Source organism: Chiloscyllium punctatum, chromosome 22 (genome assembly GCF_047496795.1).
Source record: "Chiloscyllium punctatum isolate Juve2018m chromosome 22, sChiPun1.3, whole genome shotgun sequence".
Lineage (NCBI taxonomy): Eukaryota > Metazoa > Chordata > Chondrichthyes > Orectolobiformes > Hemiscylliidae > Chiloscyllium > Chiloscyllium punctatum.
In genome coordinates, this window is record NC_092760.1 from 60,725,573 (window position 1) to 60,744,827 (window position 19,255).

The 19,255-nt window shown below is 43.2% G+C and overlaps 1 protein-coding gene and 1 long non-coding RNA gene across 6 annotated transcripts in view; one reads left to right on the forward strand and one right to left on the reverse strand.

Annotated features, from left to right (window-relative positions):
• rnf141 (ring finger protein 141) overlaps window positions 1-16,702 on the reverse strand; it is a 38,712-nt gene extending 22,010 nt beyond the window's left edge. The window contains exons 1-2 of one of the 3 annotated variants that reach the window (XM_072592463.1): window positions 16,520-16,702; window positions 5,372-5,572 (exon numbers count right to left, since the gene is read on the reverse strand). In XM_072592463.1, the coding sequence (XP_072448564.1) occupies window positions 5,372-5,514 (143 nt within the window). In that variant the 5' untranslated portion in view covers window positions 5,515-5,572; window positions 16,520-16,702. Of the gene's footprint in view, window positions 1-5,371; window positions 5,573-13,267; window positions 13,396-16,519 lie in introns of those variants that run through there. The other 2 variants (XM_072592462.1, XM_072592461.1) reach the window with 2 other exon arrangements.
• Window positions 16,370-19,255, forward strand: part of LOC140493704 (uncharacterized) — a 53,288-nt gene continuing 50,402 nt past the window's right edge. For 2 of the 3 annotated variants that reach the window (XR_011963740.1, XR_011963738.1), the window contains exon 1: window positions 16,787-16,911. This is a non-coding gene — a long non-coding RNA (uncharacterized lncRNA). Of the gene's footprint in view, window positions 16,451-16,786; window positions 16,912-19,255 lie in introns of those variants that run through there. The other variant, XR_011963741.1, reaches the window with a different exon arrangement.

The following is a 19,255-nucleotide window of genomic DNA, read 5'->3' on the forward strand; positions in this document are numbered from 1 at the left end:
CAAAATTGGGAAAGGACTGGGGTCTCCACAACAGACTTTGTGCCCACCAAAGCCCCACATTACAGTCCATTTCAGGAGTTCACCTCCGGGGTTTCCGTTGCTGCTTCCGCTCATCCAGGAGCACCACACTGGACCTACCACATCGCTGCCTATGCAGCCGCTGCTCTCGTTGATCCACCAAGAGTACTGATTCTGGTCTACTGCATTGCCGTAGCTGACTGACAGAGTCTGTCTACCTCTGTCTTAAAAATATTCAATGACCCCATTTCTGACAACCACTGAGGCAGAGTTCTAAAGCCCTACAATCCTCGGGAAAAAATTCTTACGTCTTCTCTAAAAGGGTGATCTAATTTTCCTGTGGTTTTGGATGCTGCCTTCTCTGCCAACCGCACAGGCTACCCTGCCATTGATGCCTGGAATCCTGTGCTGGGGCTATCAATGTTAAAGTCATCATGCTCCAGCACCATCTCTTGCCACTTGGCCCACACTCGCTGCTGTCATGAGTTCCCGGAAGGCTCACTCTGCTCTGTGCTGGCTCGCTATCCCCAAGGAGCCAATTCCTGTCACCACTACCACACATGCTCAGGGGGCTGGACCCACTCTCAAAGATGCTGAGTCTCATGAACTTGATTGAGTTTTTTGAAGAAGTAACAAAGAGGATTGATCAGAGCAAAACGGTAGACATGATCTATATGGACTTCATTCAGTAAGGTGTTCAACATGTTCCTCATGGGAGACTGGTTAGCAAGGTTAGATCTCATGGAATACAGGGAGAATAGCCAGTAGGAAATAGAACTGGTTCGAAGATAGAAGACACAGGGTGGTGGTGGAGAGTTGTTTTTCAGACTGGAGGCCTGTCACCAGTGGAGTGCCACAAGGATCGATGCTGGGTCCTCTACTTTTTGTCATTTATATAAATGATTTGGATGTGAACATAGGAGGTATAATTAGTAAGTTTGCAGATGACACCAAAATTGGAGGTGTAGAGGACAACGAAGAATGGCACCTCAAATTACAACGGGATCTTGATCAGATGGGCTAATAGGCTGAGGAATGTGAGATGGAGTTTAAATTTAGATAAATGCGAGGTGCTACATTTTGGGAAAGCAAATCAGAGCAAGACTTTCCCGTTAAATGTACAAGTCCTGGGGAATGTTACTGAACAAAGAGACCTTGGAGTGCAGGTTCATAGCTCCTTGAAAAGTAGAGTCTCAGGTGGATAGGATAGTGAAGGCGGCATTTGGTATGCTTTCCTTTATTGGTCAGAGCATTGAGTATAGGAGTTAGGAGGTCATGTTACAGATTTACAGGACATTGGTTAGGCTACTGTTGGGATATTGCTTGCAATTCTGGTCTCCTTTCTATCAGAAAGATGTTGTGAAACTTGAAAGGGTTCAGAAAAGATTTACAAGGATGTTGCCAGGGTTGGAGGATTTGAGCTACAGGGAGAGGCTGAAAAGGCTGGGGCTGTTTTCCCTGGAGTGTCGGAGGCTGAGGGGTGACCTTACAGAGATTTATAAAATTACAAGGGGCATGGATAGGATAAACAGACAAGGTATTTTCCCTGAGGTGGGGCAGTCCAGAACTAGACAGCATAGGTTTAGGGTGAGAGGAGAAAAAATATACAAAAGGGCTCTAAGGGGCAACCTTTTCACGCAGAAGGGGGTGCGTGTATGGAATGTGCTGCCAGAGGAAGTGGTTGCGGATAGTACAAACACAGCATTCAAATGGCAAATGGGAGTATAGATTAGGTTAAGTTAACTGGTCGGCATGGATGAGTTGGACCAAAGGGTCTGCTTCCATGTTGTACATCTCCATGACTCTAATAGGGCTCCAAAGAGAAAAAAAAAAGTTTAAAAAAATGAGAGCAAGAGTAAAAGAAAGAAAGAAAGAAATAAAGCAAATGGAAGTGGAGGAGAACCATGGAGGCAACTCCGAAGGTTAGATAAAGCAGGAGTGGTTTTCTGTCCCCCACAAGAGAGGTCTGGACTTTATCTGGCAGGAAAGATGCCTCAGGTAAAAACAATGACTGCAGATGCTGGAAACCAGAGTCTAGATTAGAGTGGTGCTAGAAAAGCACAACAGTTCAGGCAGCATCCGAGGAGCAGTAAAATCGACGTTTTGGGCAAAAGCCCTTCATCAGGAATACAGGCAGTGAACCTGAAGGGTGGAGAGATAATTGAGGAGAGGGTGGGGATGGGGAGAAAGTAGCATAGAGTACAATAGGTGAGTGGGGGAGGGGATGAAGGTGATAGGTTGGGGGGGGTGGAGGGGTGAGTGGATAGGTGGAAAAGAAGATAGGCAGGTAGGACAAGTCATAGGGACAGTGCTGAGCTGGAAGTTTGGAACTAGGGTGAGGTGGAGGAAGGGGAAATGAGGAAACTGTTGAAGTCCACATTGATGCCCTGGGGTTGAAGCGTTCCGAGGCAGAAGATGAAGCGTTCTTCCTCCAGGCGTCTGATGGTGAGGGAGTGGCGGTGAAAGAGACCCAGGACCTCCATGTCCTTGGCAGAGTGGGAGGGGGAGTTGAAATGTTGGGCCACAGGGCGGTGATTGGTGCGGGTGTCCCGGAGATGGTCCCTAAAGCGCTCTGCTAGGAGGCGTCCAGTCTCCCCAGTGTAGAGGAGACTGCATCGGGAACAACGGATACAATAAATGATATTGGTGGATGTGCAGGTAAAACTTTGATGGATGTGGAAGGCTCCTTTAGGGCCTTGGATGGAGGTGAGGGAGGAGGTGTGGGCGCAGGTTTTGCAATTCCTGCGGTGGCAGGGGAAGGTGCCAGGATGGGAGGGTGGGTTGTCAGGGGGCGTGGACCTGACCAGGTAGTCACGGAGGGAACGGTCTTTGCGGAAGGCGGAAAGGGGTGGGGAGGGAAATGTATCCCTGGTGGTGGGGTCTGTTTGGAGGTGGCGGAAATGTCGGCAGATAATTTGGTTTACGCGAAGATTAGTAGGGTGGAAGGTGAGCACCAGGGGCGTTCTGTCCTTGTTACGGTTGGAGGGGTGGGGTCTGAGGGCAGAATATGGGCGAGATGCGTTGGAGGGCATCTTTAACCACGTGGGAAGGGAAATTGCGGTCTCTAAAGGAGGAGACCATCTGGTGTGTTCTGTGGTGGAACTGGCCCTCCTGGGAGCAGATACGGCAGAGGCGGAGGAATTGGGAATATGGGATGGCATTTTTGCCAAATGCACCACCAGTGTTAATTAAGCCTAAAGCTAGAGCTCAACCACAGTACACACCTGCTACACTGGATGGGAAGAGGTGTAATCCAGGTAGCTGTGGGAGTCGGTGGGTTTGTAAAAAATGTCGGTGTCAAGTCGGTTGTCATTAATGGAGATGGAGAGGTCTCCACGTGGGAAGGGGAGGGAGGTGTCAGAGGAAAGGTGCCCCATCCCATCGTCCACCTGTTAAAACATTTTCTTCTCTGACTTGGCACTGGCGGTTGGCCTCTAAACATCATAATTTTGATCATCTGGCTGCCAGTAAATATTTGGCCAAAGAGACAGGGAATTGAAATAAGCAAAGCCTGAAACAAATGAAGTCAGACAGATTTGACATTCCTCTGTCCTCAGCATCGAAACACAAGTCACAGGGCGTTTTAAATGCACTGGGATATCACAATTGAAAATAATGAGAATAAAATTTATTTTGGGTTGCCCTATCCTATCCACAAAGCAAGCTGACAGAATGAGGAAACCCAAGCCAAAGTTGTTTTCAACGTCCAACTTTATACAAATTCTGCCAAATGCACCACCAGTGTTAATTAAGCCTAAAGCTAGAGCTCAACCACAGTACACACCTGCTACACTGATTGGGGCCTAGTCTGTCTACTTGTTCTTTTTCTTAAGAGAAAAGGCAAAAAGTTTTCTTACTTAATAAATTACTTTATTACTTAACCTTTTAAATGGTTATTTTATTAACTAGTCATTTTTGCAATGATAAGTTTAAAATTTGAAAATGGTAAAAGTAAGTTTAATGCTGCAGTGAACCCCGTCTTTCTGGAATTTCTTCACTGGTCTTGAAGTGAGAAAAAAAATTTAAATGCCTCACATGAAAAGAATGGGAAACTATTGTAAGGTAAGGAAAGCACATACTGTAGCTGGTGCTAATGATAAAGAAACAAAAGAATGTGAATAAGAACAATACTTTCATAGAAGGAAATACCAATACGGAAAATTAAGTGAAGTGCAAGTCGGTCCTTCTGAAGCAAAGACCAATCAGGGCAAATAGCCTGCTTTTATTTTGCCTTGTGGTGTCTGTAGTGAGATGCAGGTTTATGGTGAGCACTAATGAGGCTCAGGAGCCTCATTAGTGGAGAATCTGAGAATACGTTCCAGTGGTTAATATCTTTGCAAGGGATTTCCGATTTTAAATAGAAAGAAGAGCACAGAAAATATGTAACACATCCATTAAATCACTGGGAACAGCTTGCATTCATATTGCACCATTAATGCGGAAAACTATCTCAATGCATTTAACTGGACTCAAAGGGGAAATGAATGTGGAGTTACAAAAGTAGAGATTAAATATTGGTATGAGTTAATATTTTATAATCAAGTGTGACTACGTTGTCACATCAAGGCAATGTGTAGGTAATAAAATAAATCCTCAACATAAAATGTTCAAAGGACTTTTTTTTTGGCTGACCTCAGTTTACAAGAATAATAATTTCCAGAGCAGAGCAGCAGAATAATAACAAAATATTCTAAAATTTGGATGAGAAAACATGCAGGTCATGTTTCAACTTCAAACTCTTAACAAGGAAATTCACATGAGGAAGCACATATCAAACAAATCCAGAGCATATCCAGCCTTCTGACCACACAATTTAAACATGTGGGAAATCAGGCACAACCTGCCTGAGTTTTAATATTTGCTCCTGATGCAGAAAACATGCAATCAAAAGCACAAAATTGGAGTACTTGCCCTGGAACATTAGTTATTATGCTAGTATTTCCCTCCATTCAAAGGAACACTTCCAACATCTGCAAATGCCCAAACAGTTGCTGTTTGGAGGAAGAATTGCAGGGGGTGCAAACAATTTGATATCAGACAATAACATAATTGCTTTGCACAGCAGTTGAAAATAATGGTATAAACATGGAGGGACAATGGAAAACAGAATTCAAGTGGCCACATTTTGTGCTAATTGATTCTCTACTGAGAAATGATTTATTTCCTGACTCGGGTCAAGAGCCACACAAAAAGCCACAATCAAGTAAGTGAAACAAAAAAAAGCTTAAAATTACAATTCAAGTACTTTGTAAGCAAGAGGAGTTTGGTACTCAAATTCAGCAACATCATACTATAAAATGTGTTCACAAGTCTGCTGTCATTTTGCGACATTTCACAAACGTACAAAACTCACATCTCGTTAAGTTCTGCCACTCTGGCAAGAAACTCCTCATATGTCAGGAAGCCACTTTCTCTCACCAGGGCAGCATGTTTCATCATTCGATCCGGCAATTTGTTAAAGACTGCTGGAGTTTGGTTTGAAATATGTTGACCCATTACTGGGCAAATAATGGGTGGTTTCCCCACAGGCTCTAGATTTGGGTCATTTGTAAGCCTGTTTGATTTAAAGAAAGGAACACATCAGAAGATTTGGTCAACATCTTCAGTGAACTGTAAGCAAGGACAAATTAAATTGTTTCAAAACAGTACAAGTAATATACATAATGTATTGCGATTCAGGCTTTCCCTGCATTCAGTATGAAACAAAATTATAGAGGGCACAGACACAAATTGATTTGCAAAAGTAGCAAATATAAAAGGAAAAGGAACATTTTTATGCAGAGCATGGCTTGGGTCTGGAACGCACTGCTCGGAAACGCGGTGGAAATAGTTTCAATCATTGCATTCGAAAGAATATTAGATGATTATTTCGATAGAAAGAATGTTCAGGACTATGGAAAAAAGAATGTCACTGTTATACTGCTCATTCTGAATGCTAGTGAAAACACAATAGACCAAATGGTCTTCCTCAGCACACAACAATTTTATGATAAATTCCTCTGCCTCCACCATATCTGCTCCCAGGAGGACCAGTTCCACCACAGAACACACCAGATGGCTTCCTTCTTTAGAGACCGCAATTTCTCTTCCCACGTGGTTAAAGATGCCCTCCAACGTATCTCGTCCACATCCCGCACCCCCGCCCCCAGACCCCACCCCTCCAACCGTAACAAGGATAGAACGTCCCTGGTGCTCACCTTCCAACTTACCAACCTTCGCATAAACCAAAATCATCCGCCAACATTTCCGCCACCTCAAAAAAGACCTCACTACCACGGATATATTTCCCTCCCCAGCCCTTTCCGCCTTCCACAAAGACCGTTCCCTCTGTGACTACCTGGTCAGGACCACGTTCTCTACAACCCACCCTCTCATCCTGGCACCTTCCCCTGCCACCGCAGGAACTGTAAAACCTGCGCTCAAACCTCCTCCCTCACCTCTATCCAAGGCCCTAAAGGAGCCTTCCACATCTAAAGTTTTACCTGCACATCCACCAATATCATTTATTGTATCCGCTGCTCCCGATACAGCTTCCTCTACATTGGGGAGACTGGGCATCTCCTAGCAGAGCGCTTTAAGGAACATCTCCGGGACACCCGCACCAATCAACCACACCGCCCTGTGGCCTAACATTTCAACTCCCCCTCCCACTCTGCCGAGGACATGGAGGTCATGGGCCTCCTTCACCGCCGTTCCCTCACCACCAGACGTCTGGAGAAGAGCGCCTCATCTTCCGCCTCGGAACACTTCAACCCCAGGGCATCAATGTGGACTTCAACAGTTTCCTCATTTCCCCTTCCCCCACCTGACCCTAGTTCCAAACTTTCAGCTCAGCATTGTCCCCATGACTTGTCCTACCTGCCCATCTCCTTTTCCACCTATCCACTCCACCCTCTCCTCCCTGACCTATCAGCTTCATCCCCTCCCCCACTCACCTATTGTACTCTATGCTACTTTCTCCCCAGTTCCACTCTCCTCTAGCTTATCTCTCCATGCTTCAGGCTCTCTGCCTTTATTCCTGATGAAGGGCTTTTGCCCGAAACATCGATTTCGCTGCTCCTTGGATGCTGCCTGAACTGCTGTGCTCTTCCAGCACCACCAATCCAGAATCTGGTTTCCAGCATCTGCAGTCATTGTTTTTACCTCCAATTTTGTGATAATACCTGGTCATTCTGCATGTTCCAAAATCCTGAAAAATTGGTATTTGTTGCATCAGCAGTCCTATCTGTCCAAATCTGTGCACAGCAAGGTTCCATACTTAGCAAACCAGTTGAATGACCAAATAACCTCATTTTGACTGGTTAGCAAGGTTAGATCTCATGGAATACAGGGAGAACTAGCCATTTGGATACAGAACTGGCTGAAAGGTAGAAGGTGGTGGTGAAGGGTTGTTTTTCAGATTGGAGGCCTGTGACCAGTAAAGTGCTACAAGGATTGGTGCTGGATTCATGACTTCTTGTCATTTATATAAATGATTTGGATGTGAGCATGAGAGGTATAGTTAGTAAGTTTGCAGATGACACCAAAATTGGAGGTGTAGTGGAGATGTACAGCACACAACAGACCCTTCAGTCCAACCCGTCCATGCCAACCAGATATCCAGGTTACCATGGTTACAAGGGGATCTTGATCAGATAGGCCAATGCACTGAGGAGTGACAGATGGAGTTTAATTTAGATAAATGCAAGGTGCTGCATTTTGGGAAAGCAAATCTTAGCAGGACTTTACCACTTAATGGTAAGGTCCTAGCGAGTGTAACTGAACAAAGAGACCTTGGAGTGTAGACTCATAGCTACTTGAAAGTAGAGTCGCACGTAGAAAGGATAGTGAAGGTGGTGTTTGGTATGCTTTCCTTTATTGGTCAGAGTATTGAGTACAGGAGTTGGGAGGTCATGTTGCAGCTGTGCAGGACATTGATTTGGACAATTTTGGAAATATTGCGTGCAATTCTGGCCTCCTTCCTATCAGAAGGATATTGCCAGGGTTGGTGGATTTGAGCTATAGGGAAGAGGTTGAATAGGCTGGGGCTGTTTTCCATGGAGCATCGGAGGCTAAGGGGTGTCCTTCCAGAGGTTTACAAAATTATGAGGGGCATGGATGGGATAAATAGACAAGGTCTTTTCCCTGGGGTGGGGGAGTCCAGGGCATTGACTTAGGGGGAGAGGGGAAAGATATAAAAGAGACCTAAAGGGACAACTCTTTCATGCAAAGGGTGGTGCATGTGTGGAATGCGCTGCCAGAGGAAGTGGTGGAGGCTAGTACAATTGCAACATTTAAAAGGCAATTGGATGGGTATAGGAATAGGAAGGGTTTAGAGGGATATGGGCTGGGTGCTGGTCGGTGGGACTACATTGAGTTGAGGTATCTGGTCGGCGTGGATGAGTTGGACTGAAGGGTCTGTTTCATGCTGTACATCTCTATGACTCCATGACTCTACAAAAGTTCATGGAGTCAGGGTGTTTACAGTATTTTGTTCATACCTTATATAGAAATTTGTAAATCGCACATCCTCTCCATTAACTTTACACTAACAAAAACAGGAACTGTGTCTAAGGTTACAAGGAATTCTTTTACCCATGAGATCTAGCACTAAGGCATAGTTTCAAAAAATGGAATCACACTCCAAAGACATGAGAAAGAAATTCTTCCTTCAGAGGGTCTCTAGTTTTTGGAGTTCTCTAAGCTGAGAGCAGTGGAAGTTGGGCTATTGAATACATTCGACACTGAGCTAGTTAGATTTTTAGTCTATGAGGAAAACAAGGATTACAAGAAAATAGGAAATTCAAGTTAAGTCAGGATGATACTATTAAGTGGTGAAGCAGGCTTATGGGATCAAAGGCCTAACCTGGTACTATTTCTTATGAGCTTTTCATGGAGGCTAGAGGAAGTGCACTTGAGCTCCAGACCTCCTACACAACAGATCGCAACATAAACTAAAAATATATTTCCATGTTACTGAGATTAATACCTCACCAACCAGGTTTCTTTAACAACTGTTTTATTAACAAAACAACATTTTTTTTAAAATGAAGAGTGGTTAATCTATTTGAAATTCATTTATGAGATGTGGGCATTGCCCAAAGGGCAGTAAAGAGTCAACGACATTGCTATTGGTCTGGAATCACATATAGGCCCAACCATGTAAGGATTTTCTTTGCTAATGGACATTAGTGACCATAATTGCACGTGGCTACACGGTGACCATTGGGTTAACTTTTTAAAAAAATTCCATATTTTTATTGATTTTAAATTTCACCATTTGTGGTAAGATTCAAACCCATGTCCCCTGATCACTAGCATGGAGTTTTGGATTACTCATCCAGTGATGTTTCCATTATGCTTCCCCTAACATACACAGTCAGTATTTTAAAGATATGAATGGCTATTCCTTCAAAAACCTAAAATACATAAGGAAACACACACTTCTGGAAAAAAAGAAGAAAAACCTCTAAATAGATGAGCTTTAAAAATCTTTCTTGCAGTTAGTGTCATTTTTACCGACAAAATTAATATAAAATGTTCTGAAATCCATTACTCTGATGTTCTGGCACTTGTGGCCTGAAACACATTTGTCTCTGGAGTTCTGGCAGACAGATATGCTGTAGACTTTGTTGACTCGGATTCTTTAAATCGCTTTTTCAGAAGAACAAATAGAGTTCATTCCAACCTCAACACGAGAGAGTGTTCTTTTTAAAAACAGGAGATATCAGCTGGACAGTCCTTCCTTACAGGTTTTAGTTCCTCAAATAGTTCCAGATACCAAAACTAACACAGCCAGTCACATTATTCAAAACGGGTCCACAGCTAAATAAGCAGCTCTTGTCAGCCATGTTACTTTTAGGAAGCCTTGTTAAAAGAAGTCCAACATCCACAGTGACCTTTCAACAGTCTATTTTAAAGAAACCACCCAAATTTTTATTAATGAAGAACAGAGTATTCAGAAGTTGACAAGATATAAAGCTGCGAATTTTAGAATAAGGAGAGGTCCATGCAATTCCAGTTTGCAGGTCTGGCCTACATGAAGTAGATTTCTTTGGGGGAAGTAACTGAGCCTCATTATCTGTAGATGTCATACATTAATATTTTAGCAAGGCTTCATTCCGATGCCCATAGAACAAGGTAGGAAGGAATAGAATGGGAGACAAACCTCTGGGTTGAATTGAAAATTTGGCTAAACCACAAAGTTGTTGATGGAACTGTAACCAAAATAGAAAGGAAGATCAGTGCTGAGGCCACTATCGTTTTTTGGTTGTAAACAAATTATATGCAGTCTGTAATGTGGACCATGAACTTTGATGATTATGATGAAGGGCAAGATTTTATATTTTGCATGACTCATTGCGAGCTCCTGATATGTTATTCAATGATGGAGACCTGAAGATAGTAGATCCTTCACCAGGAAGAAATGGAAATTGTAAAGAATGAATCAATTGATCACCTTGTTCCATTCAATCCATTTTCCTGAATCCATGTCTCCATACTAATCTGAAATGCTGACAGAATTTTTACGTTAATCACTAATGCAGGAAGCCATAGAATTCCTACAGTATGAAAGCAGACCATTCAGCACATTGAGGGGGGGGCGGGGGGGTCGATGTGGGCTCAATCTACCCAGACTCCCTCTCCCACAACTATCCATGTAACCCGGTATTTTCTATTGTTAGTCCACCTAGTCTGCACATCACAGGACACTATGGGTAATTTAACATGGCCAATCCACCTAAGCTGCACATCTTTTGACTGTGGAAGGAAATCGGAGCACCCAGAGGAAACTATGCAAACACGGGCAGAATGTCTTTGTGGAGTCTTCACAGTTGCCCGAGAGTGGAATCGAACCCAGGACTCTGGCGCTGTGAGGTAGCAGTGCTAACCACTGAGTCATCACACTGCCCAATGAGTTCGACAGCTTCACATCCCCTTTCCAAAGATGTTTCTCCTGTGCTCTGCTCTCAAAACTCTTAGTTAACTGCGTATTCATGGTCTTCACACTAAACTGCTCAGCTACTAAAAATACTCTACTTCTATCCACCCTGCTCAATCACTTCGGTTCATAGATATTCAAAATCTATGACGAACAGCAGTTTTCTGTTTATTTATAGAATATGACTTTAATTCGATTGGGGTGTAGAGTATGTCAGCTATGCACAGTGTGACATACCATGTTGTGGAGAAATCAACTAGGAGAAAGTGAGGACTGCAGATGCTGAAGACTAGAGTCTAGAGTGTGGTGCAGGAAAAGCACAGCCAGTCAGGCTGCGTCTGAGGAGCAGGAGAATGCCCAAAACGTCAATTCTCCTGCTCCTCGGATGCTGCCTGACTGGCTGTGCTTTTCCTGCACCACATTCTCAACCCCACATACCATGTTGTGTTAGCATGTCTCCGTTGGTAATATTCACTAAGTCGTACTGTATATGGTTAGGAAAGTTATATAATGCAACAATGTTATTGCTAAATGTTAAACCATAGGTTTATAAGCATTTAAATATAAAATGTATTTGACAAAGTAAATAAAGAATGAGTTCAATGAAGAGGTTGCAGACATTGTAAATCTGGCATTTTACGTTGCTCGAGAGCTCCTACATTTGATTGACAATCTAGAAAGATTCCTACTAAATGTTCCAGGAATGTGTAATGTGTATAATCTGATGCCTGAAGTCTGGCAACAGAAGGGCACAATCCATGAAGATTTTTCTTCAGTTAAAGACACATATTTCCTGCAACAAACTACAGGTTATTTCTTGGAAAACATGCGGAGAGAGCACAACAATCAATAGTCAACTATTTAAAACACTTATTAAAGAGACAGTCTCAGAGTTAATTAACCTACACATAACCGTTACTTAAACAATCAGTTTGTTTTTGCAGAATTACACTTATTTTGCTCAAAAACTGCATGAATCCATGTTAAACTCTAAAATCAAACAGAGTGTTTGCTCGTCTGACATAGCATTGGGACACAGACAGACTTCACATTTTAAAAAGCTGAGCTATCTTGAGAATATAACTTGAAAGAAATTCTGGGATTTACATATCAAAGAACAGAAACCAGCATATCCCATTATAAAAGATGAAAGTTTTAATGTAAGATTGTTTACTGTATCACATCTCCTTGACACTGAATTCCTTTAGCTATAAATTCTGTGAGCATGATCTTAACCTCCACAAGTTTTCAATTAAACCTGTTAGACTATAACCTGGTGTTGTATGATTTTTAACTTTGTACAGCCCAGTCCACACCAGCATCTCCAAATTATTGAATTATTTAACCTGGTGTTGAGATTTTTAACTTGAAACGATTAAAGCCTTAACAGAGGCATATAAAATAAGTCTGCATTACTAACAATAACCAAAAACCAGGACTGATTCAGAAGCTGTAATCTAAACTCATGATTCAGTCACATTGTTTGTACCAGAATCTCATTTGCCTTTATTTGTATATGGTTTTTGGATACAATAGTTACACATTCTCCACAGCCGCAGAGGTGAGTATCACAACTTTATTAGCACTAACTTTGGTGGCAAAGACTGGCAAAATCCTTTGAATTAAGCACAAATCCATAAATTCCTCACCATCCAATTACAGGAGAATGAGCTCTAGTACTGATGGATAATTTCCAATTGACATTTGAAGGTATATCTGTGAAACTACTGATAACATTGTAGGGTCTGGGTTAGAAATCCATGTTAATTGGGTTAAACATGATTTTATAACCCACACTCCCCAGGGATTTATGACCAAGTATCAATCCAAAAGAAGTTTCACCAGCTACAGCAAATTAACATCTAATTTACCTTAGAACAGAAAGAAGGCTTTCCATTTTTATGATGTGGAGGTTCCATTGTTGGACTGGGTAACAAAGTTAAAAATCACACAATACCAAGTCATAGAACAGCAGGTTTATATGGAAGTACTAACTTTCAGAGCACTGCTCCTTCATCAGGTACTAGTGGGGTAGGATCATAAGACAGAATATCCAGCAAAAGATCACAATGTCATGCAATTAAAATGATACATTGAATAAATCTAGATTGCTGTTAAGTCTTTCATCTTTTAGAATGGGTTGCTGGTTTTGGTTCATTACTATGCAAATCCCAGAACTTCTTTTAAGTCACATTCACGAGAACTTCAAGTTTTATAAAAGAGGTGGCATCAGACAAGGTGTTAGTTGTGTGCGGTTAGAGTCTGTCTGTATCCCAATCTTGAGTCAGACTGGTTCCATTTCCAAAATAGGAATTTATAAAATGTTACATGTATTGACTGCCTGCAGGGTGTGCGCTTCAGTTGTCCGTCACATTCCTCCTCATCTGAGCAGCTCCTGCGTGTGTGGAGGACTTGTCCATAGGGGGTGGCTGTTTTAACATGTTTAGGGTGGAAGCTAGAGAAGTGCAACATCATGAAATTAGTATCTCACTCTACTGCGCAGGCACCTTTGTACCTCACTCTACCACAAAGCCACAGATAACCTCACCATGTTACACTTTTCTAGGTTCCACCCTAAATATAAAACAGCTATCCCCTATGGACAAGCCCTACGCATAAACGTAATCTGTTCAGATGAGGAGAAACGTGACGGACACCTGAAGGTGCTGAAGGACTTCCTCATAAGAGGGTACGATGCTCAACTCATCCATCGCCAGTTCCAACGTGCCACAGCAAGAAACTGTAATGACCTCCTTAGGAGACAGACACGGTATGCATCTGATAGGGTACCCTTTTTGTCCAGTATTACCCAGGAACCGATAAAATATTGCCATGTTCTTCGCAGCCTGCAACACATTATTGATTAGGATGAGGACCTCGCCAAGACATTCATTACACCTCCACTTCTCATTTTTAAATGACCGCCAAATCTGAAACAGACTATTGTTCTCAGCAAACTGCCCAGCCTTCAGGGCAACATCGAACACAACACTGTACAACCCTATCATGGCAACCACTGCATGAGTGTTGACATGAAGAATGTGACTTAAAAGCAGCTCTGGGATTTACATATTAATGAACCAAAACCTGCAACCCATTCTAAAAGATGAAAGACTTAACAGCAATCTAGATTTGTTCAATATATCATTTTAATTTCATGACATTGTGATCCTTTGCTGCAAATACTGTCTCTTATGATCCTGCCCCACTAGTTACTTGATGAAGGAGCAGCGCACTGCAAGTTAGTACTTCCAAATAAACCTGTTGGACTATGACCTAGTGTTGTGCGATTTTCCATTTTTATGGCACCTTTATAGTTTCAGTACATCTCAAACTGCTTTAAGTCAATTAAGTACTCATGAAATTTAGTCAGTGTTGCTATTTTTAAAAAATGGCAGCCAATTCGATCACAACCAAATTGAGAACAGAAGGGATAGCAGAAAACTGCAGACTTGTTAGCTTGATGGCTGTAGTAGGGAAAATGTTAGAATCCATTATGAAGAATACGATAAATGAACATTTGTAAAATGGAAAATTCAACACAGTCAACATTGATTTATCAAAGGGAAATCATGTTTGACAAACTTGTTGATACTTTTGCAGGATGTGACTTGCAGCATTGATAAAGGAGAACCAGTGGGCATGGTGTATTTGAATTTTCAGAAGACTTTTGATAAGGTCCCACACAAGAGGTTAGTAGATATAGAGTGCACAGAATTGGGATGAATAGACTAGTATGGACTGAGATTAATAGAAAACTGAGATTATGAATAAATGGATAATTGTCAGGATGACAGGCTATTACTACTGGAGTACTGCAAAGCTAAGTACTAGATCCATAACTGTTCACAATATATTTAAATGATTTACACGATGTGGCCAGTTGCAAAGCTTCCAAATTTGCGGATGACACCAAGCTGCATGGAAACATAAGCTGTAAGGGTGCAAGAGGTTTCAAGAGGGTTTAGACAGGCTAATTGAATGGGCTAGAATGTGACACATGGTGCTCACAGCACTGGGATCTGAATTTGATTCCACCCTTGGATGACTGTGTGAAGTTTGCATGTTCTCCCTGTGTCTGTGTGGGTTTCCACCAGATGCTCTGGTTTCCTCCCACAATCCAAAGATATACAAGTTAGATGGAATGGCAATGCTAAATTGCCCTGTAGTGTCCAGGAATGTGCAGGCTCGGTGGATTACCCATAGTAAATGCTGGGTTATGAGGATAGGGTGAGTGGAATCTGATCAAGATCCTGTTGTACTCTGGAGGTAACCTTGTTTGCTGTCTACAACATCTCAAATTATGGTGTAATTTGCAAACATATCAACACTAAGAATGATTAGAAGATGCCTGTGTTGGACTGGGGTGTACAAAGTTAAAAATCACACAACACCAGGTTATAGTCCAACAGGTTTAATTGGAAGCACACTAGCTTTCGGAGTGCCACTCCTTCATCAGGTGGTTGTACAATTGTGTCCTCCACAACCACCTGATGAAGGAGCAGCACTCCGAAAGCTAGTGTGCTTCCAACGAAACCGGTTGGACTATAACCTGGTGTTGTGAGATTTTTAACTTTTAACACTGAGAAAGTACTGCACTGTTAGGGGGAACAGCACCAAGGGAGTGCTGCACCATGAATGATGTCACAATTGGAAAATGATATAAATTTAGGTCTTGCATTTGAAGAGGTGTTATCACGGAGCAGAATTCTCAGATTTGATAGAACACCGATCATGATCAGAATAGATTAAATTGCTATCTATATCTCATTGTGTGAGTCAGCCTCAAAACATTGATTACACTTCAAAAGTAATTCAAAACACTTTGGCACAAAACAGCACCATACCAATACAATATCTTATTGTTTTAAATTGGTGTACAAACATGGCACACAGCAGAACTGAAACACAGAAGTGAGTAATAATCATATTTCCATGTTTAAAACCAGTGTTATAGATGTCCATGATAGTTGCTCAATCCAAGAACAACATTATGGTCCTGTAACACATTTTGTATTAATAAGGTCAGCCCAAGGTTTTAGGCGCTGGAAAGTTAATTGCAACAACACGAATGGGCATCTCATATAAGGGAAGGAGAAAGGTTGGAGGTGGGGGAAGGGGGTATGGCTTCTCACTACAGGTTAAGGGTGAGGGGAAGAGGACATGGAGGGGTATCAAATCATCCCAATAAGAGGAACAACAGGTAGGAATCTCACCCCAGAGGAGCTGCAGCCTGACGTGATCCCAGTGAAAAGGTAAAGAGAGGGCTAGGGCAGAGAGTGCACGTCACTCTGAATGGAAGGGGAAATGTGGAGTATCACATGCAGGGAAAGGTAACGGGGGGGGCCATTTACCCAAGGAGGAGGGTATGAATGGTCGAGGTTGGATTAGTAGGCCTATCCTAGGGGGGAGGGTGGTACTAATCTCTTAGGGCACTGGTGGCGGTTAGTTTTTGTAACGCAGCACCAGTCTGTCAGGTCGCGGTGGTTCCAGACGGACGAGGCTGCAGAGGTAACGGTCACAGCTCGCGGGTAGGAAATGAAAGGGATGATAGAGCCCGGGCCCAGGCCGCGGTCTCACCTGTTCCCAGCTCCGCGCTCCCGCTTTCCTGATGGCGGCACCGCCGCGCCCCCCACGCGCGCGCTCCCGCTTTCTTGACAGCGGCCCCCCAATGCGCGCTGCCGCAGCTCCGCTGGGGTGTGGTGTCGTCACAGAGGGACGGTTGGCTGCGGGCTCTCGCTTTCCTGATGGCGGCACCGCCGCGCCCGCGCGCGCGCTCCCGTTTTCTTGACGGCGGCCCCCCCGCGCGCGCGCGCTGCCGCTGCTCCGCTGGGGCGTGGTGACGTCACAGAGGGACGGTTGGCGGCGGCCGTCGGCGATGTGGTTGAAAATAAAACTTGTTTTGTCGTCAGGCCGTTTAGACAGCGCCTCTGGAATGGGTGGGACTTTAACACGGACCCTCTGGCCCAGAGGTACGGATACTACCACCTGTTAATGCAGGACGAGGAACACGGAGAGAAAGTGATTGCGAACAATTGACGCACCGACTCTCCTAGAAGTGAGGAACACACTCAAACTGACAGCACTTTTCATCAACTTCGCTCGACTCAGAGCGTTTCTTTTTATTTTATTTAACAATTACAAAACACAGTTTACAAAAAAACAGTTAACATTTACAGCTGTATACAACAGCAACTTTACAAGGGAGAGGAGCAGCAAAGCCAGGCCCCAAACCCGACCGTTCAACCAGTTTACAGGGAGATGAGGACAAACCTCAAATCCCAGTTCCACATATGACAAGACAGTGACAATGACATTTGTACATGAGACAGTCCTGTTACATACAAAAGTGCAGACAATACAGACCCAGCAAGCCCCCTTCCAACACTCAGAGCGTTTTGTTGCACTGCTGTCAATGAATGCACAACAAGCCTCCTGCCCAAGATTGACCGCATACGTCTATTTTAGTGGCCTCGACCAATTAATGATCCTAGGATCCTCTAAATACAATTAACTAACACAAAACCTTCAATTTAATCTGCCCTTTGTACAGCGTGGTCAATCTGTATACTCATGATTTGGTGGCGCCTGTATTGGACTGGGCTGGACAAGGTTAAAAATCACACAACACTAGGTTATGGTCCAACATAGCTAGCTTTCAGAGTGCTGCACCTTCATCAGGTGGTTGTGGAGTAGGACCATAAGACACACAATTTATAGCAAAACGTTACAGTGTCATGCGGCTAAAGTAATAAAAAAACTTTGATTAAGTCTTTTATTTTTTAGAATGCCTTTGCTGGTTTCAGTTCGTTAATATGTAAATCCCAGAACTCCTTTTAAGTTACATTCTCAACTTCAGGTTTTCTAACAAAAGGTGTCAGCTCAGACAATGTATTAAAGGTGTGAGGTTAAAATCTGTCTGTGTCCCAATCTTGAGTCAGATTGGTTCTGTTTCTAAAGTGGGATTTACAGAATCTTACCTGGATTGATTGTAGGTTATACATTTCTTGAGCAAAATAAACTATAATTCTGCAAATACAGATTCACCCTATAAACTTATATGTGTGTGCATGCAGGAGAAATATTGAGTGTGTGTAAGCTTTGTAAAGTATGTGTGTGAGTGTGATGGGGTATAAGCCTGTGAGAGGATGTGTGTGTGGGTGTATGTGCGTGTATAGGAGTGGGGGTCTGTGTTAGTGAGTATGTAGGAGTGTGTGTGCGTGTATGTGAGAGAAAGAGAAAAAGTGAGTAGTGCAGTGTGGTCACCTGAAGTGTAACATGAACCCAGGGTCCCGGTTGAGGCCATCCTCATGGGTACCGAACTTGGCTATCAACTTCTGCTCAGCCACTTTGCATTGTGGCTTATCCCAAAGTCTGCCTAGGAGAATGGTCGCCCAAAGATCCAAGACCAAATGTCCTGGACCAATGAAGTATTCCCCGATTGGGAGGGAACACCCTTGCCTGGTGATTGTTGTGCCATGTCTATTCATCCATTGTCCTAGCATTGGCTTGGCCTTGCCAATGTACCATACCTCAGGGCATTCTTGCCTGCACATGAGATCGACAACATTGGCCAAGTCACATGAGTATCTGCTGCGTACATGGTGGGAGGCATCCCCACGTGTAATGGTGGTATTCGTGTCAACACTCTGACATGTCTTGCAGCAGCTGCCATGACAGTGTTGTGATCGATGTTGTCCTGAAAGCTGGGCAGTTTGCTGCAATCAATGATCTGTTTAAGGTTTGGCGGTTGTTTAAAGGCGAGAAGTGGAGACGTGGGTAAGGTCAGCCAAGGTGCTTATCATTATTGATAGCATGTTGCAGGCTGCGAAGAACCTGGCGTAGTTTTTTGGCTCCCAGGAAGTACTGGACAACAAAGGGTACCATATTGGTTGCAACCCATCTGTGTTTCCATCGGAGGTCATTATGGTTTCTTGCTGTGGCATGTCAGAACAGTGGGTCAATGATTTGAGCATCATATTCTGTTCTTATGAGGACATCCTTGAGCACCTTTAGGTGTCCATCATGTTCTTCTTCATCTGAACAGATCCTGTGTATGTATAGGGTTTGTCCATAGGGGAGGGCTGATATAATGTGTTTAGAGTGGAAGCGAGATAAGTGTAGCATCGTGAGGTTATCCATGGGTTTGCGGAAGAGTGAGATGCTGAGGTACCCAACCTTGATGGCGATGCATGTATCCAAGAATGATACAGATACTAAAGAGCAATCCATGGTAAGTCTGATGGTGGGAGGAAACTTGTTGATATCACTGTGTAGTTGTTTCAGTGATTTCTCGTCATGGGTCCAGAGGAGGAA